The 27,000-nt window shown below is 48.2% G+C and overlaps 1 protein-coding gene across 5 annotated transcripts in view; it reads left to right on the top strand.

The window, feature by feature from the left end:
• The window catches only part of E4F1 (E4F transcription factor 1), a 336,452-nt gene extending 310,757 nt beyond the window's left edge, over nucleotides 1-25,695 (top strand). For 2 of the 5 annotated variants that reach the window (XM_069209718.1, XM_069209721.1), the window contains exon 14: nucleotides 24,409-25,327. In XM_069209718.1, coding sequence (XP_069065819.1) covers nucleotides 24,409-24,750 — 342 coding nt within the window. In that variant the 3' untranslated portion in view covers nucleotides 24,751-25,327. Of the gene's footprint in view, nucleotides 1-24,408 lie in introns of all 5 variants that reach the window. The other 3 variants (XM_069209719.1, XM_069209723.1, XM_069209720.1) reach the window with 2 other exon arrangements.
• Nucleotides 25,696-27,000: the final 1,305 nt, after the last annotated feature.

Genomic DNA, 27,000 nt, shown 5'->3' with positions numbered 1-27,000 from the left:
TTGCAGGCATTGTCGTCTAAGCCGCCCTACCTTTCCATTTATCCTTACAAAGTAGTGCTTTGCACTAGGGCATTCTTTTTGCTGAAAGCTGCTACACCCTTTCATGTAGAACAGTCCATCGCATTGCCTATTTTTATGCACCCCCACATCCTTCTGAGGAAAGACTCCACCGCCTAGACCCAAAAAAAGCATTGGCCTTCTACCTTGACTGTGCAGAAGAGTTTGGTGTGGATGATCAACTCAGTCAGTTATGTAGGTGAGAAGAAAGGTAAGGCAGTGCAGAAGCAAACCATGTCCAGGTGGGTCGTACTCTGTATTGAGATCTGCTACACACTGGCCAAGAAGCAACCCCCTGAGGGTTTGCGTGTTCGTTCTACCCGAGCTAAATCTGCGACCGCTGCATTAGCATGCATCACTGCACACGTTTACCAAACACTACTGCCTGAACATTCCGGTCCAAAGGAAACAGATTAGGCATTACCCAAGATGAGCAATTTGTTCATCAAGGCTGATAGCACAGCAACTACCAATGTAGGTACATTAGGATGAACAGAAGTTAGCAGCTAAATTAATCAATGATAAGTTGTTTAACTACTCCGCCTGTTCAGAATCTGACCCCAATCTGAATAAACCATGGACATTCCTTGGGTCTCAGATTTTGATTTTTTAATGTCACTTAAACTTAAATTTGTGATTGTATGTTAGCCCTGGGGTTACATGGACTCTCCCAGTTTTTGTTTAATTTGGAATACCTCCCCTTAGCCCCGCCCCTCCAGTACACCAAACCGCACCCACCCATATCTTGTACAGGAAGCAAGGGATTGGCTATTTAATGAGCTACTTACTTAGGTTCGGTAACTCCTTTTCTAGTAGGGAATCTATAATTGCAGACTTCTTACATTCGAATATTCCTTGGGGAATCCTAGATCAGGAAAATCTTGAGCAGTGTCTGTTTTCGCTGGTAGGTGCTGCTGACCTTTACGTGTCACATCTGTGCCTGATGCAAAGTGCAAGATGCCTATATAGGCGCCACCTCACAGTGCTCACATTAGTGTCTTATGTGACACATTACACACCCACAGATGCAAAACTATGTCAGAAAAGTTGACCAGTGTGCTAAAACTAAGGGGGACCTTCCAGAGGATTGAGTTCAGTTCGCAGAGTTGGGAGGAAGGGAGGGTCAGTAAGGAATCTGCAGTTAGTATCTACCAAAAAGTTACCAAAGTTAAGTAACTTGTTCTTCTGTAAGCGAATTGTAATTGCTTATTCCTTGCCTTGGAATAAATACTTGATCAATACCTTACCCATAAGAGGGGGTGTGATCTGGCTTCAATCAGAAAGTCGTACAGGACCTAGCAGGCAGAATGCCCCTGCCAACAGATCTGCCTGTCCGGACAATAGTGCTTTGTGAACATGTGGAGCAGCACTCTGGTTGCCCTCTGGCAATTGTCGAACTGGCACCTCTTATGCTTATACAGTAGGCGCAGCCTTGGCTCTGGTGGGGTGAGCCTTCAAGCCTTCTTTGGGCTGTTTTTTGGTAGTGCAAAGCAGACTTTTATCTAGAGTATGATCCATTGAGAGGTGGTTCTCTTTTGCACAGCCTTGCCCTTCTGTGCTCTGTGGAATTTAGTGAAAAGCTGGTCGTCCTGTCAATGTTTCTTGGTACCAGCAATATAAAAACTAAGGGCTTTCTTTGGATCCACACACACTCTCCTCCTCCTTAGAGGTGTGTGTGTGGGAGGGGGGGGAGCAAGGAACATTGGAAGGGTGATCTGATGCAAAAAGGTTGGGGGGGGCACCAGTTAAAGGAGAAAAGAGGTCCACTTTCTGTAAAGAGCTTGTCCTCATAGAAGATAGTGTTCAATGGGTGAATCAAAAGGGCCTGAAGTTTATTTACCCCGCGGGCCAATGTAGTGGCCACCAAAGAGATGGTCTTAAGAGTCAAGTCTGAGAAGTCAATTAAGCATGGTTTCAATGGAAAACACAACAGATAGATCAACACCAAATTAAAGTCTCACTGGGGCACAATGAAAGGGAAAGGTGGAAACGTTCTGCAAACCATGTCAAGAAATGACTCGCAGTGAGTGACTTAAAGGCTGATCTGTCAACTGCAGAAAAGCTGAGATAGCTGACAAATTTCCCATTACAGTGCCCAGGGCCAGGCCTTGCTGGTCCAACAACACCACAAATTGCAACACCTCGGACAGTTTAGCATGAAATGGAACAGTGTGCTTGTCTGAACACCAAGCCATAACCTGTAATAACCGGTACATGCACATTTCATCGAGGGATGCCTGGCTGCTATTAACCACCCCAAGAGAAAGCTGAAAAACACTTGGCTACTACCACTCAGTGTTCAAGCATGAGGATGGAATGTGCTCAGGTTTGGGTGCAGGGTCCGGCCCTACTGCTGTGACAAGATATCTTCCTGATCGGAGGACTGATGCTCATTCTTAGGCGTTCAGGATACCATACTCTCCTAGCACAGCCTATAGCCACTAGGATGACTTGGGCCTTATTGGTCCTGATCTTCTTGAATCAGGGTAGGAGTAGTATCGGAGAGCTGCTTTGTAAGGTCCAGCGCGCACTGCAAAGTTTTGTGGTGGCGAATAAATCGTGCCAAGGTTGTCCTCATTTGATGAAGCAACCTTGCATCACCTCTGGGTGTAGAAACCATTTGTGGTCCACAAAGTGTTTGCAGCGGAGTTTGACTCCCCTGTTGTTCTGAGATACTGCCAGATGTTGTTCGACTAGTAAGATGCCTTGACATTCCAGTTTGCCAGAGGCTCCACTCGGCATAGGGTCCACGACCCCACACGTCCCAGCTTGCTGCAGTACCACATGGAGGTGGTGTTGGCCGTTAACTCCTGCACCAGCTTCCCTCTGATGGATGTCAGGAAGGCTTTCAATGCAACCGCATGGCCCACAACTCCAGCAGATTAATCTGGAGCTCAGTCTCAGCTGGTGACCAGAGTCCTTCAATTGCTACTTCTCTCAGGTAGCCACCCAATCCCAGAAGTGATGAGAGGGTCCTCTATGGGAGGGAGTTGGACCTGCTGCTTGTCATAGTGTGATTCAGTAGCCACCATGGCAGATCTCTTGCAGTCTTTTCTGAAATCTGGATGCAATGGGAACGATTAGCCTAAAGCTGTATCCACTGGCACTTCAGATCCCCAAATGTTGTAGATTCTCTGCATTTGAGGATAGGCAGAAAACGTCACCGTGCCCAAAATGGCTCAGATGAAGGGAGTGTTTAAGGAGCAGTCTGGTGTGATTTGGCATGTTGATGGTGAGCGCCAACGAATGAAGATGGTGCACTGTAGGTTGGAGGTGGGTGATGACTGCCTGGGGGAGCCCAATTTTACCAGCCAGTGGTCGAGGTAGGGGAAGAGTGGAACCCCTGACCTCCGGAGATGAGCAGCAACTGCTGCCATCATTTTTTTGAGCACCTGAGGCGCACTGGTGGGAAAGTGAAGCAGAGCAAACTGCAAATGCTGGGAGCGCACTGTGAACTGCAAATAACTTATATGTCAGAAACATGAAACTAAGCCCCCTGCATACCCAAGACTACCATCCAGGAACCAGGGCAGACAGGACCTGGGCAAAGGTGAGCCTTTTGAACCTTTCTTTTCTCAGGAAGGCATCAAGAGAATGAAGGTGTAGAATAGTGTGGAGGTCTCTGGCCTCTTTCGGCACCAGAGTAGTGGAAGTAGCAGCCTCTCTAGTTTTGCTGTCTTAATCCTCTCGATGGCTTCTTTGGCCAGAAGGGCCTGTACTTTCTGGCATAACAAGGTGACTGGCAGGTTTACGCCTTTCTATTCCACAAACTACAGTCTGCAACACTTACTTGTCTGTGGTTACAGTCTGGTACAAAGTGTTGTATTCTGCCACCTACCACATGCAGTGCATTGAGGAGGTTGCACTAAAGAGGCTGGAGGGGGCGCTAGGGGGGCAGCAGGACTAGCAGTGTCCTTGGTGTCTGCAGGATCTGTGTGAGCCTTTGCTGTGGCCACAAAAAGGCTGCCAAGCCTGCTGGCCTTGCATGTATGGCTGGTATTGGCAGAGCTGAAGACCCCTGCTGTAGCTACAGAAAGGATGAAAGGAGGAATGCGGTTTGGCAAGAAGATGCAGTTGAACCCAAAGAGCAAGCTGTGACCTTGCTGTTCTTGCATATCCCTTGTCACCAAACAGGCAGCATCAAAGGGCATGTCCATGAGATGAGGCAAGTGTGGTGCCTAAAGGCCACAGCTGTGATGCCCCACACTAACCACCCAAGAGGGTATCCAGGCGCTTGGGCAGATGTGTAGGTTTGTAGTCCCCAAGGTGCTTATATGAAGAGCTAGGTCTTCAGCTTCTTGCGGAACCCAAGAAATGAGGAGGAGGCTCTGATGTGTTGGGGTGGGGGATCATTACATACCTCGGGTGCAACTATATATATTTTTTTTTTTTGGGGGGCTGGATAGGAAAGCAGGGAGATGGGTCGGACGTTACTCAGTTGATTCTGGTCGGCTGTGGACTTCTTGAGGAGGCATTGATTTCTGGAAGCCTACATTCGTCTGGGAAAGTGGCAAACATAATGGAAAGTTTGATGTGGGTCAGGGTGGTGCTGATTGGTAATGTTCCCAGGTTGTAGATATGGTGGGGCCATGGGTCTGTTGGGACCCCTAAGTTGATGATCCACATCATTGCTGCAGTAGTGTTTCTGGTAAGGGTTGTCCTTTTGGTCAGGTGGTCATCTTTCTTGGTGGCGCATAGGTTAGTGACGAGTCCTCTGACGTTGTGTTAGTATACAAAGTTGCTGTAGATGTTTGCGTATTTGATTCAGAAGATGTTGGATAGGTTGTAGTAGAGGTGCTGGGAGGCATCAGTGTTGATGACTGTGGCTGTGAACGAGGTTAAATCCTTAACAATATAGAAGATCTCTTTGCAGGTGTTGGAGCTTCCTTCGGTATGGTCCACTACTGCTTTTTTTTTTCTTGGTTTCTCGTATTAGCTGGTGATAGCTTCCGAGTGCAGCCTTGTAGTTAGTTCAGTCAGTGGTTTTGTAGCTGGTTCTCCATTTTCTTTCTAACTGCTTAGTCTTGCTTGGTGCCTCAAGTCTTCTGGGTACCAGCTGGACTGCTTGTATGATCATTTATGGTTATTTGGTTTGAGTGTGAGGGAGTCCGCTTGGTTCTTGATCAAGTTTTTGATGTCCTTGTCGAGGTTGGCTGTGAGGCCCGGTTGATCCTTGCTCACGGTGTAGAGCCAGTCTGCTTCTGTGATTTTTTTTTTTTTTGTTTGTTTTGCCTAGCTGTGTCTTGGAATGCTAAACCAGGTAGTTGTGTTGACTTGGGGTTTGTTGATTTGGAAGTGGATGATTGTAAGGAAATGCCTCCTTGGCATGGTTGCCCCCTGACTTTTTGCCTTTGCTGATGCTATGTTTACAATTGAAAGTGTGCTGAGGCCTGCTAACCAGGCCCCAGCACCAGTGTTCTTTCCCTAACCTGTACTTTTGTATCCACAATTGGCAGACCCTGGCATCCAGATAAGTCCCTTGTAACTGGTACTTCTAGTACCAAGGGCCCGGATGCCAAGGAAGGTCTCTAAGGGCTGCAGCATGTCTTATGCCACCCTGGAGACCTCTCACTCAGCACAGACACCCTGCTTGCCAGCTTGTGTGTGCTAGTGAGGACAAAACGAGTAAGTCGACATGGCACTCCCCTCAGGGTGCCATGCCAGCCTCTCACTGCCTATGCAGTATAGGTAAGACACCCCTCTAGCAGGCCTTACAGCCCTAAGGCAGGGTGCACTATACCATAGGTGAGGGTACCAGTGCATGAGCCTGGTACCCCTACAGTGTCTAAACAAAACCTTAGACATTGTAAGTGCAGGGTAGCCATAAGAGTATATGGTCTGGGAGTTTGTCAAACACGAACTCCACAGCACCATAATGGCTACACTGAAAACTGGGAAGTTTGGTATCAAACTTCTCAGCACAATAAATGCACACTGATGCCAGTGTACATTTTATTGCCAAATACACCCCAGAGGGCACCTTAGAGGTGCCCCCTGAAACTTAACCGACTATCTGTGTAGGCTGACTAGTTTTAGCAGCCTGCCACAAACCGAGACATGTTGCTGGCCCCATGGGGAGAGTGCCTTTGTCACTCTGAGGCCAGTAACAAAGCCTGCACTGGGTGGAGATGCTAACACCTCCCCCAGGTAGGAATTGTCACACCTGGCGGTGAGCCTCAAAGGCTCACCTCCTTTATGCCAACCCAGCAGGACACTCCAGCTAGTGGAGTTGCCCGCCCCCTCCGGCCAGGCCCCACTTTTGGCGGCAAGGCCGGAGAAGATAATGAGAAAAACAAGGAGTCGTCACTGGCCAGTCAGGACAGCCCCTAAGGTGTCCTGAGCTGAAGTGACTCTAACTTTTAGAAATCCTCCATCTTGCAGATGGAGGATTCCCCCAATAGGGTTAGGATTGTGACCCCCTCCCCTTGGGAGGAGGCACAAAGAGGGTGTACCCACCCTCAGGGCTAGTAGCCATTGGCTACTAACCCCCCAGACCTAAACACGCCCTTAAATTTAGTATTTAAGGGCTACCCTGAACCCTAGAAAATGAGATTCCTGCAACTACAAGAAGGACTGCCCAGCTGAAAACCCCTGCAGCGGAAAACCAGAAGACGACAACTGCCTTGGCTCCAGAAACTCACCGGCCTGTCTCCTGCCTTCCAAAGATCCTGCTCCAGCGACGCCTTCCAAAGGGACCAGCGACCTCGACATCCTCTGAGGACTGCCCCTGCTTCGAAAAGACAAGAAACTCCCGAGGACAGCGGACCTGCTCCAAGAAAAGCTGCAACTTTGTTTCCAGCAGCTTTAAAGAACCCTGCAAGCTCCCCGCAAGAAGCGTGAGACTTGCAACACTGCACCCGGCGACCCCGACTCGGCTGGTGGAGATCCGACACCTCAGGAGGGACCCCAGGACTACTCTGATACTGTGAGTACCAAAACCTGTCCCCCCTGAGCCCCCACAGCGCCGCCTGCAGAGGGAATCCCAAGGCTTCCCCTGACCGCGACTCTTTGAACCTAAAGTCCTGACGCCTGGGAGAGACCCTGCACCCGCAGCCCCCAGGACCTGAAGGACCGGACTTTCACTGGAGAAGTGACCCCCAGGAGTCCCTCTCCCTTGCCCAAGTGGAGGTTTCCCCGAGGAAGCCCCCCCTTGCCTGCCTGCAGCGCTGAAGAGATCCCGAGATCTCTCATAGACTAACATTGCGAACCCGACGCTTGTTTCTACACTGCACCCGGCCGCCCCCCGCGCCGCTGAGGGTGAAATTTCTGTGTGGACTTGTGTCCCCCCCCCGGTGCCCTACAAAACCCCCCTGGTCTGCCCTCCGAAGACGCGGGTACTTACCTGCAAGCAGACCGGAACCGGGGCACCCCCTTCTCTCCATTCTAGCCTATGTGTTTTGGGCACCACTTTGAACTCTGCACCTGACCGGCCCTGAGCTGCTGGTGTGGTGACTTTGGGGTTGCTCTGAACCCCCAACGGTGGGCTACCTTGGACCAAGAATTAAGCCCTGTAAGTGTCTTACTTACCTGGTTAATCTAACAAATACTTACCTCCCCTAGGAACTGTGAAAATTGCACTGTGTCCACTTTTAAAACAGCTATTTGTCAATAACTCAAAGTATACATGCAATTTTTATGATTTGAAGTTCCTAAAGTACTTACCTGCAATACCTTTCGAATGAGATATTACATGTAAAATTTGAACCTGTGGTTCCTAAAATAAACTAAGAAAAGATATTTTTCTATACAAAACCTATTGGCTGGATTTGTCTCTGAGTGTGTGTACCTCATTTATTGTCTATGTGTATGTACAACAAATGCTTAACACTACTCCTTGGATAAGCCTACTGCTCGACCACACTACCACAAAATAGAGCATTAGTATTATCTCTTTTTGCCACTATCTTACCTCTAAGGGGAACCCTTGGACTCTGTGCATGCTATTCCTTACTTTGAAATAGCACATACAGAGCCAACTTCCTACATTGGTGGATCAGCGGTGGGGTACAAGACTTTGCATTTGCTGGACTACTCAGCCAATACCTGATCACACGACAAATTCCAAAATTGTCATTAGAAATTCATTTTTGCAATTTAAAATTTTTCTAAAATTCTTAAAAGTCCTGCTAGGGCCTTGTGTGTTAAGTCCCTGTTTAGCATTGTCTTTTAGAGTTTAAAAGTTTGTTAAAGGTTTGAAATTAGATTCTAGAAACAGTTTTAGATTCTTTAAAAAGTATTCCAACTCTTAGCAGAATAATGTCTGATACAGAGATGCAGGTGGTGGAACTCGACACCACACCTTACCTCCATCTTAAGATGAGGGAGCTAAGGTCTCTCTGTAATATAAAGAAAATAACCATTGGCTCCAGACCTACCAAAATTCAGCTCCAGGAGCTGTTGGCAGAGTTTGAAAAAGCCAACCCCTCTGATGATGACATCACAGAGGAAGAAATTAGTGACTTGGAGGCCAATGTCCCTCCTCCAGTCCTAAATAGGGAGAACAGGACCCCTCAAGTCCTGTCTCCAACTGTGTTAGTCAGAAATAGTGAGTCCCTCACAGGAGGGTCCCACATTTCTGAAATCACTGAGGATGCTCTCAGTGAAGATGACCTCCTGTTAGCCAGGATGGCCAAAAGATTGGCTTTAGAGAGACAGCTCCTAGCCATAGAAAGGGAAAGACAAGAGATGGGCCTAGGACCCATCAATGGTGGCAGCAATATAAATAGGGTCAGAGATTCTCCTGACATGTTAAAAATCCCCAAAGGGATTGTGACAAAATATGAAGATGGTGATGACATCACCAAGTGGTTCACAGCTTTTGAGAGGGCTTGTGTAACCAGAAAAGTGAACAGATCTCACTGGGGTGCTCTCCTTTGGGAAATGTTCACTGGAAAGTGTAGGGATAGACTCCTCACACTCTCTGGAAAAGATGCAGAATCTTATGACCTCATGAAGGGTACCCTGGTTGAGGGCTTTGGATTCTCCACTGAGGAGTACAGGATTAGGTTCAGGGGGGCTCAAAAATCCTCGAGCCAGACCTGGGTTGACTTTGTTGACTACTCAGTGAAAACACTAGATGGTTGGATTCAAGGCAGTGGTGTAAGTAATTATGATGGGCTGTACAATTTATTTGTGAAGGAACACCTGTTAAGTAATTGTTTCAATGATAAACTGCATCAGCATCTGGTAGACCTAGGACCAATTTCTCCCCAAGAATTTGGAAAGAAGGCGGACCATTGGGTCAAGACAAGGGTGTCCAAGACTTCAACAGGGGGTGACCAAAAGAAAGGGGTCACAAAGACTCCCCAGGGGAAGGGTGATGAGACAGCCAAAACTAAAAATAGTAAAGAGTCTTCTACAGGCCCCCAAAAACCTGCACAGGAGGGTGGGCCCAGAGCCTCTTCACAAAACAATGGGTACAAGGGTAAAAACTTTGATCCCAAAAAGGCCTGGTGTCATAGCTGTAAACAGCATGGACACCAAACTGGAGACAAGGCCTGTCCCAAGAAAGGTTCCACTCCAAACTCCCATCCAGGTAACACTGGTATGGCTAGTCTCCAAGTGGGATCAACAGTGTGCCCAGAGCAAATCAGGGTCCACACTGAAGCTATTCTAGTTTCTGAGGGTGGGGTGGATTTAGCCACACTAGCTGTCTGGCCGCCTAACATGCAAAAATACAGACAGCAACTCTTAATTAATGGGACTAGAATAGAGGGCCTGAGGGATACAGGTGCCAGTGTCACCATGGTGACAGAGAAACTGGTTTCCCCTGGCCAATACCTGACTGGAAAAACTTACACAGTCACCAACGCTGACAATCAGAGAAAAGTACATCCCATGGCAATGGTTACTTTAGAATGGGGAGGGGTCAATGGCCTGAAACAGGTGGTGGTCTCCTCAAATATCCCAGTGGACTGTCTGCTTGGAAATGACCTGGAGTCCTCAGCATGGGCTGAGGTAGAACTAAAAACCCATGCAGCAATGCTGGGTATCCCTGAACTGGTGTGTGTGAAAACAAGAGCACAATGCAAGGCACAGGGTGAACAAGTAGAGCTGGAGTCTGGAAGAATGGCCCAGCCTACCAAGAGAACAGGAAAGTCAGTTGGGAAACCAACTGCAACACAGCAAAAGAAAGGGAACCTCTCTTCTCAGGAAGAAGTTCTGCCCTCTGAGGGAACTGAGCCTTTGGAGCTTGAACCTTATCAGGTTGAGCTCTTAGGCCCAGGGGGACCCTCAAGGGAGGAGCTGTGTAAGGGACAAGAAACCTGTCCCTCTCTTGAAGGCCTTAGGCAGCAAGCTGCTGAAGAGTCCAAAGGCAAGAAAAATGGAACACATAGGGTCTATTGGGAAGATGGACTCCTGTACACTGAGGCCAGAGACCCCAAACCTGGTGCCACTAGGAGAGTGGTAGTGCCTCAGCTGTTCAGGAAGTTCATCCTAACATTGGCCCATGACATTCCCCTTGCTGGACATTTGGGACAAACCAAGACGTGGGAGAGGTTAGTCAACCACTTCTACTGGCCCAATATGTCCAACATGGTTAAGGAGTTTTGCCTCTCCTGCCCCACCTGTCAAGCCAGTGGTAAGACAGGTGGGCATCCAAAGGCCCCCCTCATTCCACTTCCAGTGGTGGGGGTTCCCTTTGAAAGAGTGGATGTGGACATAGTTGGTCCACTAGAACCTCCCACAGCCTCAGGAAATATGTATATCCTGGTAGTAGTGGATCATGCTACCAGGTATCCTGAAGCTATTCCCCTTAGGTCGACTACTGCCCCTGCAGTAGCCAAGGCCCTCATTGGTATCTTTACCAGAGTGGGTTTCCCTAAGGAGGTGGTGTCTGACAGAGGTACCAACTTCATGTCAGCATACCTAAAGCACATGTGGAATGAGTGTGGAGTGACTTATAAATTCACTACACCATACCATCCACAAACTAATGGCTTGGTTGAGAGATTCAACAAGACATTAAAAGGCATGATCATGGGGCTCCCAGAAAAACTCAAAAGGAGATGGGATGTCCTCTTGCCATGTCTGCTTTTCGCTTACAGAGAGGTGCCACAGAAGGGAGTAGGATTCTCACCCTTTGAACTTCTGTTTGGTCACCCTGTAAGGGGACCACTTGCCCTTGTTAAAGAAGGCTGGGAGAGACCTCTCCATGAGCCTAAACAGGACATAGTGGACTATGTACTTGGCCTTCGCTCCAGAATGGCAGAGTACATGGAAAAGGCAACCAAAAACCTTGAGGCCAGCCAACAGCTCCAGAAGTTTTGGTATGACCAAAAGGCTGCACTGGTTGAGTTCCAACCAGGGCAGAAAGTCTGGGTTCTGGAGCCTGTGGCTCCCAGGGCACTCCAGGACAAATGGAGTGGCCCTTACCCAGTACTAGAAAGGAAGAGTCAGGTCACCTACCTGGTGGACCTGGGCACAAGCAGGAGCCCCAAGAGGGTGATCCATGTGAACCGCCTTAAGCTCTTCCATGACAGGGCTGATGTGAATCTGTTGATGGTAACAGATGAGGATCAGGAGGCAGAGAGTGAACCTCTCCCTGATCTTCTGTCATCAGACCCAAAAGATGGCACAGTAGATGGAGTGATCTACTCAGACACCCTCTCTGGCCAACAGCAAGCTGATTGTAGGAGAGTCCTACAACAGTTTCCTGAACTCTTCTCCTTAACCCCTGGTCAGACACACCTGTGTACCCATGATGTGGACACAGGAGACAGCATGCCTGTCAAGAACAAAATCTTTAGACAATCTGACCATGTTAAAGAAAGCATCAAGGTGGAAGTCCACAAGATGCTGGAATTGGGAGTAATTGAGCGCTCTGACAGCCCCTGGGCTAGCCCAGTGGTCTTAGTCCCCAAACCTCACACCAAAGATGGAAAGAAAGAGATGAGGTTTTGTGTGGACTACAGAGGGCTCAATTCTGTCACCAAGACAGATGCCCATCCAATTCCAAGAGCTGATGAGCTCATTGATAAATTAGGTGCTGCCAAATTTCTAAGTACCTTTGACTTGACAGCAGGGTACTGGCAAATAAAAATGGCACCTGGAGCAAAAGAAAAGACAGCATTCTCCACACCTGATGGGCATTATCAGTTTACTGTTATGCCCTTTGGTTTAAAGAATGCCCCTGCCACCTTCCAAAGGTTGGTGAATCAAGTCCTTGCTGGCTTGGAGTCCTTTAGCACAGCTTATCTTGATGATATTGCTGTCTTTAGCTCCACCTGGCAGGATCACCTGGTCCACCTGAAGAAGGTTTTGAAGGCTCTGCAATCTGCAGGCCTCTCTATCAAGGCATCCAAATGCCAGATAGGGCAGGGAACTGTGGTTTACTTGGGACACCTTGTAGGTGGAGGCCAAGTTCAGCCACTCCAACCCAAGATCCAGACTATTCTGGACTGGGTAGCTCCAAAAACCCAGACTCAAGTCAGGGCATTCCTTGGCTTGACTGGGTATTACAGGAGGTTTGTGAAGGGATATGGATCCATCGTGACAGCCCTCACTGAACTCACCTCCAAGAAAATGCCCAAGAAAGTGAACTGGACTGTGGAATGCCAACAGGCCTTTGACACCCTGAAACAAGCAATGTGCTCAGCACCAGTTCTCAAAGCTCCAGATTATTCTAAGCAGTTCATTGTGCAGACTGATGCCTCTGAACATGGGATAGGGGCAGTTTTGTCCCAAACAAATGATGATGGCCTTGACCAGCCTGTTGCTTTCATTAGCAGGAGGTTACTCCCCAGGGAGCAGCGTTGGAGTGCCATTGAGAGGGAGGCCTTTGCTGTGGTTTGGTCCCTGAAGAAGCTGAGACCATACCTCTTTGGGACTCACTTCCTAGTTCAAACTGACCACAGACCTCTCAAATGGCTGATGCAAATGAAAGGTGAAAATCCTAAACTGTTGAGGTGGTCCATCTCCCTACAGGGAATGGACTTTATAGTGGAACACAGACCTGGGACTGCCCATGCCAATGCAGATGGCCTGTCCAGGTTCTTCCACTTAGAAAATGAAGACTCTCTTGGGAAAGGTTAGTCTCATCCTCTTTCGTTTGGGGGGGGGTTGTGTAAGGAAATGCCTCCTTGGCATGGTTGCCCCCTGACTTTTTGCCTTTGCCTTTGCTGATGCTATGTTTACAATTGAAAGTGTGCTGAGGCCTGCTAACCAGGCCCCAGCACCAGTGTTCTTTCCCTAACCTGTACTTTTGTATCCACAATTGGCAGACCCTGGCATCCAGATAAGTCCCTTGTAACTGGTACTTCTAGTACCAAGGGCCCGGATGCCAAGGAAGGTCTCTAAGGGCTGCAGCATGTCTTATGCCACCCTGGAGACCTCTCACTCAGCACAGACACCCTGCTTGCCAGCTTGTGTGTGCTAGTGAGGACAAAACGAGTAAGTCGACATGGCACTCCCCTCAGGGTGCCATGCCAGCCTCTCACTGCCTATGCAGTATAGGTAAGACACCCCTCTAGCAGGCCTTACAGCCCTAAGGCAGGGTGCACTATACCATAGGTGAGGGTACCAGTGCATGAGCCTGGTACCCCTACAGTGTCTAAACAAAACCTTAGACATTGTAAGTGCAGGGTAGCCATAAGAGTATATGGTCTGGGAGTTTGTCAAACACGAACTCCACAGCACCATAATGGCTACACTGAAAACTGGGAAGTTTGGTATCAAACTTCTCAGCACAATAAATGCACACTGATGCCAGTGTACATTTTATTGCCAAATACCCCCCAGAGGGCACCTTAGAGGTGCCCCCTGAAACTTAACCGACTATCTGTGTAGGCTGACTAGTTTTAGCAGCCTGCCACAAACCGAGACATGTTGCTGGCCCCATGGGGAGAGTGCCTTTGTCACTCTGAGGCCAGTAACAAAGCCTGCACTGGGTGGAGATGCTAACACCTCTCCCAGGCAGGAATTGTCACACCTGGCGGTGAGCCTCAAAGGCTCACCTCCTTTGTGCCAACCCAGCAGGACACTCCAGCTAGTGGAGTTGCCCGCCCCCTCCGGCCAGGCCCCACTTTTGGCGGCAAGGCCGGAGAAAATAATGAGAATAACAAGGAGGAGTCACTGGCCAGTCAGGACAGCCCCTAAGGTGTCCTGAGCTGAGGTGACTCTAACTTTTAGAAATCCTCCATCTTGCAGATGGAGGATTCCCCCAATAGGGTTAGGATTGTGACCCCCTCCCCTTGGGAGGAGGCACAAAGAGGGTGTACCCACCCTCAGGGCTAGTAGCCATTGGCTACTAACCCCCCAGACCTAAACACGCCCTTAAATTTAGTATTTAAGGGCTACCCTGAACCCTAGAAAATTAGATTCCTGCAACTACAAGAAGAAGGACTGCCTAGCTGAAAACCCCTGCAGCGGAAGACCAGAAGACGACAACTGCCTTGGCTCCAGAAACTCACCGGCCTGTCTCCTGCCTTCCAAAGATCCTGCTCCAGCGACGCCTTCCAAAGGGACCAGCGACCTCGACATCCTCTGAGGACTGCCCCTGCTTCGAAAAGACAAGAAACTCCCGAGGACAGCGGACCTGCTCCAAGAAAAGCTGCAACTTTGTTTCCAGCAGCTTTAAAGAACCCTGCAAGCTCCCCGCAAGAAGCGTGAGACTTGCAACACTGCACCCGGCGACCCCGACTCGGCTGGTGGCGATCCAACACCTCAGGAGGGACCCCAGGACTACTCTGATACTGTGAGTACCAAAACCTGTCCCCCCTGAGCCCCCACAGCGCCACCTGCAGAGGGAATCCCGAGGCTTCCCCTGACCGCGACTCTTTGAACCTAAAGTCCCGACGCCTGGGAGAGACCCTGCACCCGCAGCCCCCAGGACCTGAAGGACCGGACTTTCACTGGAGAAGTGACCCCCAGGAGTCCCTCTCCCTTGCCCAAGTGGAGGTTTCCCCGAGGAATCCCCCCCTTGCCTGCCTGCAGCGCTGAAGAGATCCCGAGATCTCTCATAGACTAACATTGAAAACCCGACGCTTGTTTCTACACTGCACCCGGCCGCCCCCGCGCTGCTGAGGGTGAAATTTCTGTGTGGACTTGTGTCCCCCCCGGTGCCCTACAAAACCCCCCTGGTCTGCCCTCCGAAGACGCGGGTACTTACCTGCAAGCAGACCGGAACCGGGGCACCCCCTTCTCTCCATTCTAGCCTATGTGTTTTGGGCACCACTTTGAACTCTGCACCTGACCGGCCCTGAGCTGCTGGTGTGGTGACTTTGGGGTTGCTCTGAACCCCCAACGGTGGGCTACCTTGGACCAAGAACTGAACCCTGTAAGTGTCCTACTTACCTGGTAAAACTAACGAAAACTTACCTCCCCCAGGAACTGTGAAAATTGCACTAAGTGTCCACTTTTAAAACCGCTATTTGTCAATAACTTGAAAAGTATACATGCAATTTTGATGATTTGAAGTTCCTAAAGTACTTACCTGCAATACCTTTCGAATGAGATATTACATGTAGAATTTGAACCTGTGGTTCTTAAAATAAACTAAGAAAAGAGATTTTTCTATATAAAAACCTATTGGCTGGATTTGTCTCTGAGTGTGTGTACCTCATTTATTGTCTTGTGTATGTACAACAAATGCTTAACACTACTCCTTGGATAAGCCTACTGCTCGACCACACTACCACAAAATAGAGCATTAGTATTATCTATTTTTTACCACTATTTTACCTCTAAGGGGAACCCTTGGACTCTGTGCATGCTATTCCTTACTTTGAAATAGCACATACAGAGCCAACTTCCTACATTGGTGGATCAGCGGTGGGGTACAAGACTTTGCATTTGCTGGACTACTCAGCCAATACCTGATCACACGACAAATTCCAAAATTGTCATTAGAAATTGATTTTTGCAATTTGAAAAGTTTTCTAAATTCTTAAAAGTCCTGCTAGGGCCTTGTGTTAGATCCTGTTTAGCATTTCTTTTAGAGTTTAAAAAGTTGTAAAAGTTTGAATTAGATTCTAGAACCAGTTGTAGATTCTTAAAAAGTATTCCAACTTTTAGAAGCATAATGTCTAGCACAGATGTGAATGTGGTGGAACTCGACACCACACCTTACCTCCATCTACAGATGAGAGAGCTAAGGTCACTCTGTAAACTAAAGAAAATAACAATGGGCCCCAAACCTACCAAAATACAGCTCCAGGAGCTTTTGGCAGAGTTTGAAAAGGCCAACCCCTCTGAGGGTGGCAACTCAGAGGAAGAGGATAGTGACTTGGAGGACAATTCCCCCCTACCAGTCCTATCTAGGGAGAACAGGGTCCCTCAAACCCTGACTCCTAAAATAATAGTCAGAGATGCTGGTTCCCTCACAGGAGAGACCAACACCTCTGAAATCACTGAGGATAGCCCCAGTGAAGAGGACATCCAGTTAGCCAGGATGGCCAAAAGATTGGCTTTGGAAAGACAGATCCTAGCCATAGAGAGGGAAAGACAAGAGATGGGCCTAGGACCCATCAATGGTGGCAGCAACATAAATAGGGTCAGAGATTCTCCTGACATGTTGAAAATCCCCAAAGGGATTGTAACTAAATATGAAGATGGTGATGACATCACCAAATGGTTCACAGCTTTTGAGAGGGCTTGTGTAACCAGAAAAGTGAACAGATCTCACTGGGGTGCTCTCCTATGGGAAATGTTCACAGGAAAGTGTAGGGATAGACTCCTCACACTCTCTGGACAAGATGCAGAATCTTATGACCTCATGAAGGGTACCCTGATTGAGGGCTTTGGATTCTCCACCGAGGAGTACAGGATTAGGTTCAGGGGGGCTCAAAAATCCTCGAGCCAGACCTGGGTTGACTTTGTTGACTACTCAGTGAAAACACTAGATGGTTGGATTCAAGGCAGTGGTGTAAATAATTATGATGGGCTGTACAATTTATTTGTGAAAGAACACCTATTGAGTAATTGTTTCAATGATAAACTGCATCAGCATCTGGTAGACCTAGGACCAATTTCTCCCCAAGAATTGGGAAAGAAGGCGGACCATTGGGTCAAGACAAGGGTGTCCAAGACTTCAACAGGGGGTGACCAAAAGAAAGGGGTCACAAAGACTCCCCAGGGGAAGGGTGATGAGACAACCAAAACTAAAAATAGTAAAGAGTCTTCTACAGGCCCCCAAAAACCTGCACAGGAGGGTGGGCCCAGAGCCTCTTCACAAAACAATGGGTACAAGGGTAAAAACTTTGATCCCAAAAAGGCCTGGTGTCATAGCTGTAAACAGCATGGACACCAAACTGGAGACAAGGCCTGTCCCAAGAAAGGTTCCACTCCAAACTCCCATCCAGGTAACACTGGTATGGCTAGTCTCCAAGTGGGATCAACAGTGTGCCCAGAGCAAATCAGGGTCCACACTGAAGCTACTCTAGTTTCTGAGGGTGGGGTGGATTTAGCCACACTAGCTGTCTGGCCGCCTAACATGCAAAAATACAGACAGCAACTCTTAATTAATGGGACTAGAATAGAGGGCCTGAGGGATACAGGTGCCAGTGTCACCATGGTGACAGAGAAACTGGTTTCCCCTGGCCAATACCTGACTGGAAAAACTTACACAGTCACCAACGCTGACAATCAGAGAAAAGTACATCCCATGGCAATGGTTACTTTAGAATGGGGAGGGGTCAATGGCCTGAAACAGGTGGTGGTCTCCTCAAATATCCCAGTGGACTGTCTGCTTGGAAATGACCTGGAGTCCTCAGCATGGGCTGAGGTAGAGCTAAAAACCCATGCAGCAATGCTGGGTATCCCTGAACTGGTGTGTGTGAAAACAAGAGCACAATGCAAGGCACAGGGTGAAAAAGTAGAGCTGGAGTCTGGAAAAATGGCCCAGCCTACCAAGAGAACAGGAAAGTCAGTTGGGAAACCAACTGCAACACAGCAAAAGAAAGGGAACCTCTCTTCTCAGGAAGAAGTTCTGCCCTCTGAGGGAACTGAGCCTTTGGAGCTTGAACCTTATCAGGTTGAGCTCTTAGGCCCAGGGGGACCCTCAAGGGAAGAGCTGTGTAAGGGACAAGAAACCTGTCCCTCTCTTGAAGGCCTTAGGCAGCAAGCTGCTGAAGAGTCCAAAGGCAAGAAAAATGGAACACATAGGGTCTATTGGGAAGATGGGCTCCTGTACACTGAGGCCAGAGACCCCAAACCTGGTGCCACTAGGAGAGTGGTAGTGCCTCAGCTGTTCAGAGAGTTCATCCTAACATTGGCCCATGACATTCCCCTTGCTGGACATTTGGGACAAACCAAGACGTGGGAGAGGTTAGTCAACCACTTCTACTGGCCCAATATGTCCAACATGGTTAAGGAGTTTTGCCTCTCCTGCCCCACCTGTCAAGCCAGTGGTAAGACAGGTGGACATCCAAAGGCCCCCCTCATTCCACTTCCAGTGGTGGGGGTTCCCTTTGAAAGAGTGGGTGTGGACATAGTTGGTCCACTAGAACCTCCCACAGCCTCAGGAAATATGTATATCCTGGTAGTAGTGGATCATGCTACCAGGTATCCTGAAGCTATTCCCCTTAGGTCGACTACTGCCCCTGCAGTAGCCAAGGCCCTCATTGGTATCTTTACCAGAGTGGGTTTCCCTAAGGAGGTGGTGTCTGACAGAGGTACCAACTTCATGTCAGCATACCTAAAGCACATGTGGAATGAGTGTGGAGTGACTTATAAATTCACTACCCCATACCATCCACAAACTAATGGCTTGGTTGAGAGATTCAACAAGACATTAAAAGGCATGATCATGGGGCTCCCAGAAAAACTCAAAAGGAGATGGGATGTCCTCTTGCCATGTCTGCTTTTCGCTTACAGAGAGGTGCCACAGAAGGGAGTAGGATTCTCACCCTTTGAACTTCTGTTTGGTCATCCTGTAAGGGGACCACTTGCCCTTGTTAAAGAAGGCTGGGAGAGACCTCTCCATGAGCCTAAACAGGACATAGTGGACTATGTACTTGGCCTTCGCTCTAGAATGGCAGAGTACATGGAAAAGGCAACCAAAAACCTTGAGGCCAGCCAACAGCTCCAGAAGTTTTGGTATGACCAAAAGGCTGCACTGGTTGAGTTCCAACCAGGGCAGAAAGTCTGGGTTCTGGAGCCTGTGGCTCCCAGGGCACTCCAGGACAAATGGAGTGGCCCTTACCCAGTACTAGAAAGGAAGAGTCAGGTCACCTACCTGGTGGACCTGGGCACAAGCAGGAGCCCCAAGAGGGTGATCCATGTGAACCGCCTTAAGCTCTTCCATGACAGGGCTGATGTGAATCTGTTGATTGTAACAGATGAGGATCAGGAGGCAGAGAGTGAACCTCTCCCTGATCTTCTGTCATCAGACCCAAAAGATGGCACAGTAGATGGAGTGATCTACTCAGACACCCTCTCTGGCCAACAGCAAGCTGATTGTAGGAGAGTCCTACAACAGTTTCCTGAACTCTTCTCCTTAACCCCTGGTCAGACACACCTGTGTACCCATGATGTGGACACAGGAGACAGCATGCCTGTCAAGAACAAAATCTTTAGACAGTCTGACCATGTTAAGGAAAGCATCAAGGTGGAAGTCCACAAGATGCTGGAATTGGGAGTGATTGAGCGCTCTGACAGCCCCTGGGCTAGCCCAGTGGTCTTAGTCCCCAAACCTCACACCAAAGATGGAAAGAAAGAGATGAGGTTTTGTGTGGACTACAGAGGGCTCAATTCTGTCACCAAGACAGATGCTCATCCAATTCCAAGAGCTGATGAGCTCATAGACAAATTAGGTGCTGCCAAATTTCTAAGTACCTTTGACTTGACAGCAGGGTACTGGCAAATAAAAATGGCACCTGGAGCAAAAGAAAAGACAGCATTCTCCACACCGGATGGGCATTATCAGTTTACTGTTATGCCCTTTGGTTTAAAGAATGCCCCTGCCACCTTCCAAAGGTTGGTGAATCAAGTCCTTGCTGGCTTGGAGTCCTTTAGCACAGCTTATCTTGATGATATTGCTGTCTTTAGCTCCACCTGGCAGGATCACCTGGTCCACCTGGGGAAGGTTTTGAAGGCTCTGCAATCTGCAGGCCTCTCTATCAAGGCATCCAAGTGCCAGATAGGGCAGGGAACTGTGGTTTACTTGGGACACCTTGTAGGTGGAGGCCAAGTTCAGCCACTCCAACCCAAGATCCAGACCATTCTGGACTGGGTAGCTCCAAAAACCCAGACTCAAGTCAGGGCATTCCTTGGCTTGACTGGGTACTACAGGAGGTTTGTGAAGGGATATGGATCCATTGTGACAGCCCTCACTGAGCTCACCTCCAAGAAAATGCCCAAGAAAGTGAACTGGACTGTGGACTGCCAACAGGCCTTTGACACCCTGAAACAAGCAATGTGCTCAGCACCAGTTCTCAAAGCTCCAGATTATTCTAAGCAGTTCATTGTGCAGACTGATGCCTCTGAACATGGGATAGGGGCAGTTTTGTCCCAAACAAATGATGATGGCCTTGACCAGCCTGTTGCTTTCATTAGCAGGAGGTTACTCCCCAGGGAGCAGCGTTGGAGTGCCATTGAGAGGGAGGCCTTTGCTGTGGTTTGGTCCCTGAAGAAGCTGAGACCATACCTCTTTGGGACTCACTTCCTAGTTCAAACTGACCACAGACCTCTCAAATGGCTGATGCAAATGAAAGGTGAAAATCCTAAACTGTTGAGGTGGTCCATCTCCCTACAGGGAATGGACTTTATAGTGGAACACAGACCTGGGACTGCCCATGCCAATGCAGATGGCCTTTCCAGGTTCTTCCACTTAGAAAATGAAGACTCTCTTGGGAAAGGTTAGTCTCATCCTCTTTCGTTTGGGGGGGGGTTGTGTAAGGAAATGCCTCCTTGGCATGGTTGCCCCCTGACTTTTTGCCTTTGCTGATGCTATGTTTACAATTGAAAGTGTGCTGAGGCCTGCTAACCAGGCCCCAGCACCAGTGTTCTTTCCCTAACCTGTACTTTTGTATCCACAATTGGCAGACCCTGGCATCCAGATAAGTCCCTTGTAACTGGTACTTCTAGTACCAAGGGCCCTGATGCCAAGGAAGGTCTCTAAGGGCTGCAGCATGTCTTATGCCACCCTGGAGACCTCTCACTCAGCACAGACACACTGCTTGCCAGCTTGTGTGTGCTAGTGAGGACAAAACGAGTAAGTCGACATGGCACTCCCCTCAGGGTGCCATGCCAGCCTCTCACTGCCTATGCAGTATAGGTAAGACACCCCTCTAGCAGGCCTTACAGCCCTAAGGCAGGGTGCACTATACCATAGGTGAGGGTACCAGTGCATGAGCATGGTACCCCTACAGTGTCTAAACAAAACCTTAGACATTGTAAGTGCAGGGTAGCCATAAGAGTATATGGTCTGGGAGTCTGTCAAACACGAACTCCACAGCACCATAATGGCTACACTGAAAACTGGGAAGTTTGGTATCAAACTTCTCAGCACAATAAATGCACACTGATCCCAGTGTACATTTTATTGTAAAATACACCACAGAGGGCACCTTAGAGGTGCCCCCTGAAACTTAACCGACTATCTGTGTAGGCTGACTAGTTTTAGCAGCCTGCCACAAACCGAGACATGTTGCTGGCCCCATGGGGAGAGTGCCTTTGTCACTCTGAGGCCAGTAACAAAGCCTGCACTGGGTGGAGATGCTAACACCTCTCCCAGGCAGGAATTGTCACACCTGGCGGTGAGCCTCAAAGGCTCACCTCCTTTGTGCCAACCCAGCAGGACACTCCAGCTAGTGGAGTTGCCCGCCCCCTCCGGCCAGGCCCCACTTTTGGCGGCAAGGCCGGAGAAAATAATGAGAATAACAAGGAGGAGTCACTGGCCAGTCAGGACAGCCCCTAAGGTGTCCTGAGCTGAGGTGACTCTAACTTTTAGAAATCCTCCATCTTGCAGATGGAGGATTCCCCCAATAGGGTTAGGATTGTGACCCCCTCCCCTTGGGAGGAGGCACAAAGAGGGTGTATCCACCCTCAGGGCTAGTAGCCATTGGCTACTAACCCCCCAGACCTAAACACGCCCTTAAATTTAGTATTTAAGGGCTACCCTGAACCCTAGAAAATTAGATTCCTGCAACTACAAGAAGAAGGACTGCCTAGCTGAAAACCCCTGCAGCGGAAGACCAGAAGACGACAACTGCCTTGGCTCCAGAAACTCACCGGCCTGTCTCCTGCCTTCCAAAGATCCTGCTCCAGCGACGCCTTCCAAAGGGACCAGCGACCTCGACATCCTCTGAGGACTGCCCCTGCTTCGAAAAGACAAGAAACTCCCGAGGACAGCGGACCTGCTCCAAGAAAAGCTGCAACTTTGTTTCCAGCAGCTTTAAAGAACCCTGCAAGCTCCCCGCAAGAAGCGTGAGACTTGCAACACTGCACCCGGCGACCCCGACTCGGCTGGTGGCGATCCAACACCTCAGGAGGGACCCCAGGACTACTCTGATACTGTGAGTACCAAAACCTGTCCCCCCTGAGCCCCCACAGCGCCGCCTGCAGAGGGAATCCCGAGGCTTCCCCTGACCGCGACTCTTTGAATCTAAAGTCCCGACGCCTGGGAGAGACCCTGCACCCGCAGCCCCCAGGACCTGAAGGACCGGACTTTCACTGGAGAAGTGACCCCCAGGAGTCCCTCTCCCTTGCCCAAGTGGAGGTTTCCCCGAGGAATCCCCCCCTTGCCTGCCTGCAGCGCTGAAGAGATCCCGAGATCTCTCATAGACTAACATTGAAAACCCGACGCTTGTTTCTACACTGCACCCGGCCGCCCCCGCGCTGCTGAGGGTGAAATTTCTGTGTGGACTTGTGTCCCCCCCGGTGCCCTACAAAACCCCCCTGGTCTGCCCTCCGAAGACGCGGGTACTTACCTGCAAGCAGACCGGAACCGGGGCACCCCCTTCTCTCCATTCTAGCCTATGTGTTTTGGGCACCACTTTGAACTCTGCACCTGACCGGCCCTGAGCTGCTGGTGTGGTGACTTTGGGGTTGCTCTGAACCCCCAACGGTGGGCTACCTTGGACCAAGAACTGAACCCTGTAAGTGTCCTACTTACCTGGTAAAACTAACGAAAACTTACCTCCCCCAGGAACTGTGAAAATTGCACTAAGTGTCCACTTTTAAAACAGCTATTTGTCAATAACTTGAAAAGTATACATGCAATTTTGATGATTTGAAGTTCCTAAAGTACTTACCTGCAATACCTTTCGAATGAGATATTACATGTAGAATTTGAACCTGTGGTTCTTAAAATAAACTAAGAAAAGATATTTTTCTATATAAAAACCTATTGGCTGGATTTGTCTCTGAGTGTGTGTACCTCATTTATTGTCTTGTGTATGTACAACAAATGCTTAACACTACTCCTTGGATAAGCCTACTGCTCGACCACACTACCACAAAATAGAGCATTAGTATTATCTATTTTTTACCACTATTTTACCTCTAAGGGGAACCCTTGGACTCTGTGCATGCTATTCCTTACTTTGAAATAGCACATACAGAGCCAACTTCCTACAGGGACCAAGAGCCATTGGGACACGCCCTTGCACCTTTAAGGACTTGGAAGGGGTGCCATGAAGTCAAGCAGCGCTTTGACTTTATGTAACTTACCCTATGACAACTTTGACGACTGGTCACGGGAACAGCTCTGGAATTGGGCCCAAGATCCTCCACAGTACTGAGACAGTCCTCAGGAGCAGGAGTGACTCAGTATTTAGTTGCTGCTCTGGGAGAAGCTTCATCACCTTCTCCTGAATCTCCTTCGGGTGCACAGAGACAGTTGCATCAGGGTATAAAATTGTGACTCAACTCCATGTAGCACAGGCAGACCAAATGGGGTTTGAGGGGAAATGTCCCTAGCACACAGGAAAGAAACAGGAAATGACTCAACAAAAGTCAGAAGAGGTTAGTCAAAGTGACAAGGCAACTCTCCAGGTCACAACTGTTGGCGCAGAAAGAAGAACTGATGTTAGTGCACTTGGGTGGCACTTATATAGATACTGTGCATGTCACATCTGGTGTTGAAGGCGTTGATGTGAAGCAGTCAGTGCCACCTACCAGCATTCAGAAGTACTGTTCAAGAGTTTCCAGGTCGAGTCTGACAGCTAGGAAATTTTGTAAGGTAAGGAATCTGTGGTTAGAAGTGTTTTAGAAACAAGATTCTAATGAGCTATATTGAGTATACGCTAGGGCAGTAAATTTGGTCTGTCGATACTAAATATCACATCTGCTTTGTTATAGGCTTGGATGAAAGACAGTTTGTAGGAAAGTCACAGTTTTGTGTATCTATGCATATGATCTGCCTGTGAACACCACTGTTCACCATTTGCTTTTCTCATTTCTCATTTGCAGGTGGATAATCAGCTCATGAAGGTTGTACAGCATATCGTGAACCATGCTAACTCTGGTCACCAGATCATCGTTCAGAATCTAGCTTTGGGAACAGATGCAGGCTCAATAGACGTCTCGGACACAATCACCATAGCTACGCCTGAGTCTTTAACTGAGCAAGTGGCATTGACACTGGCTTCAGCCATCGAAGAGGGAACTGTGCTAACAGAAGCTGCAATGGAGGCAGAGGAAGGGACATTAACATTGGTTGCGTCACAAGACATAGAGATGCTTGAACAGTCTGGAGAATTTGTTCTAGCCTCGCAGGAAGGTGAAGTGGAAGTCCAAACTGTCATTGTTTGAGGAATACCTTCTATTTCTAGCAAGCGAACAAACTGTCTTGGGCCAGCACCTTTGCTGACCTCTCTGAGCTCTAGCTTCTGCTACAAGTCATAATGTTGCAGCCCTGCTCATGTGTTTCAGCATGAACAGTTATTCTGGCCATCTTGGAGCAAACGCTACGTCACGGGGTGCCTGATTTCAGTTACCTAAAACTGAATGTGCTTTCTAAATAGTTTGTACATTACATGAACTTCAAATAAAACTGAAAGCTACGTAGCATTTCTATTGTTGGGAATGCTAGCACACACCAGAATTTTCCATGAATTATGGCCTACAGGATCATGTTGAGCTCTGGAGGCTTTTGCTACTGTGCGCTTACTGGATTCTGCCAGATGTGCTGTTAAGCTGACTGATAAAGAAGACGCCACTCCAGGAGCGAAGTCATCATGCAAAACAGAACACAGGATTTTGTGTTTTTATGATGAGTGCTCATAAACTGAAGCATGTTAATTGAGTAATTATGCAATAGAAACGGTGTTAGTTTTTTTATTTTTTCTGGCACAAGGACTTGTGGATTGAATTAAAGATCCATGTTGCCAAAAAAAGCAGAGTTCAAGCCTGATTTTAAACAATGAGGAACCTGAGTTGGTGGTGGCCGTATTGCTGGAATTTTTGTATTTGTAAGTCGGACCCTTCTGTGCCATGTTTTCTTCATAAGCATTGGCATCTAACCTGGTACTTGCTGTAAATGCTTCCAGACTAGAGGTGGTGCTGGGTGGTCTTGGGAAGGGTAGTGAGTAGCCTTCTTCTTGTCCTCATCTCATAATTGTTAAACTAGCTAGGCTTGTATGGTATGACTGACTTAAATGATCATGATCGGCATTAACCAAAGCATATTATTTCACACTGCATGGCACGCTGGTTTTAGGCTTTGAAGGTAGGTAAAATAAAAGCTAACATTCTCTGCTCCACTGATCCACTACAGCCCATGCTATTTTTTGTGGTTGTGAGGGCACCCTGTAATGAATGTTGTCTGAAATACACACATTGAAAGGGAAGGAAAACAACATGCATTTTAGTACCAATACTTGTGGTGTACTTGGAATGTGATGGAGGCTTACCTCATTTTATGTTAACTCTCCATGGGATTAGCTATAGAAACAGATGCATAGACTATGCTTGTGGATGGAAGAATATTTTGGAAAAACCTGTGGTGTGTGTATGTTAAAGCTGCCATCCTTCTAAGCCCATGTGACATTAGAAACCCTATAGGACTGCACCCTACTAAACCTTTTCATTTTCATGTTTCTTGATTTCCATTACATTTTCAGAATACTATAGATTTGTGGTGGATGGTGCTTACAGCAGTTTTACTTTTCTATATTGTTAGTTTTGTTGGACTCCTGAGAATATTTCTGTTAAGGGATCTTCATTAATATGCTAAACAAAGGGGGGAGAAGGAGGGTTGAGGGGAGGGTCTATCCTTTAAAGATTCAATAAACTTATTAGGAGACCCCACCTAGCAGGGAAAACTTCCACAGAAAAAGTGTTTTTGTTAGAAAAACCCTCACCCACCAGGGTTACCCATTGGGGGCATGCTTCATCATTGGGTTTCTTCCCGTCTTTTGGGCCACAGCAAGGTGAGGAGTAGGTTTTATGGTGGGAGTGACGCTTTGAAGACCGTGTGAATACAAGCAGACACACCCTCCTGGAGGACCTATGATGCAATTAACATAAACACTGATGGGTATTATTTATTTAATGTAATTAATTTATTTATTGTGGTAAGGTGATATATACAAAGTACTTCTACTAGTGTAAGGCGCACGAGGAGTGATAATAAGATCATCACTTTGGTCCTGAAGAGTTTAGGGGTAAACTCAGAAACATGTAGACCACTAAGGAGGACTGGTACATAATATACCCACCCTCCTGACACCCCTTTTTAATCGTACCACCCCTATGAGACATATTAAACTAGTAATATCATCCAGAGGGGGGGGGTATTTTTAATTTACCACTACCCCATCACTCCTATCCTTTTCTGGCATCCGCATCATGGATACCAACAGTGCCCCCAATCCCCCACCCCTGTATTCTGTCGGTCGCAGCACGCCTCGTTCTGCAGCAGAACGGGAAGAAACCCAATGATGAAGCATGCCACCAAGGGGTAACCCTGGTGGGTGAGGGTTTTTCTAACATAAAAACTTTTTTTTTTTTCTGTGGAAGTTTTCCCTGCTGGGTGGGATCTCCTAATATGTTTCTCTTCAT

The sequence above is a fragment of the Pleurodeles waltl genome, chromosome 10 (genome assembly GCF_031143425.1).
Source record: "Pleurodeles waltl isolate 20211129_DDA chromosome 10, aPleWal1.hap1.20221129, whole genome shotgun sequence".
Lineage (NCBI taxonomy): Eukaryota > Metazoa > Chordata > Amphibia > Caudata > Salamandridae > Pleurodeles > Pleurodeles waltl.
This window is presented reverse-complemented; position numbering and strand designations above follow the sequence as displayed.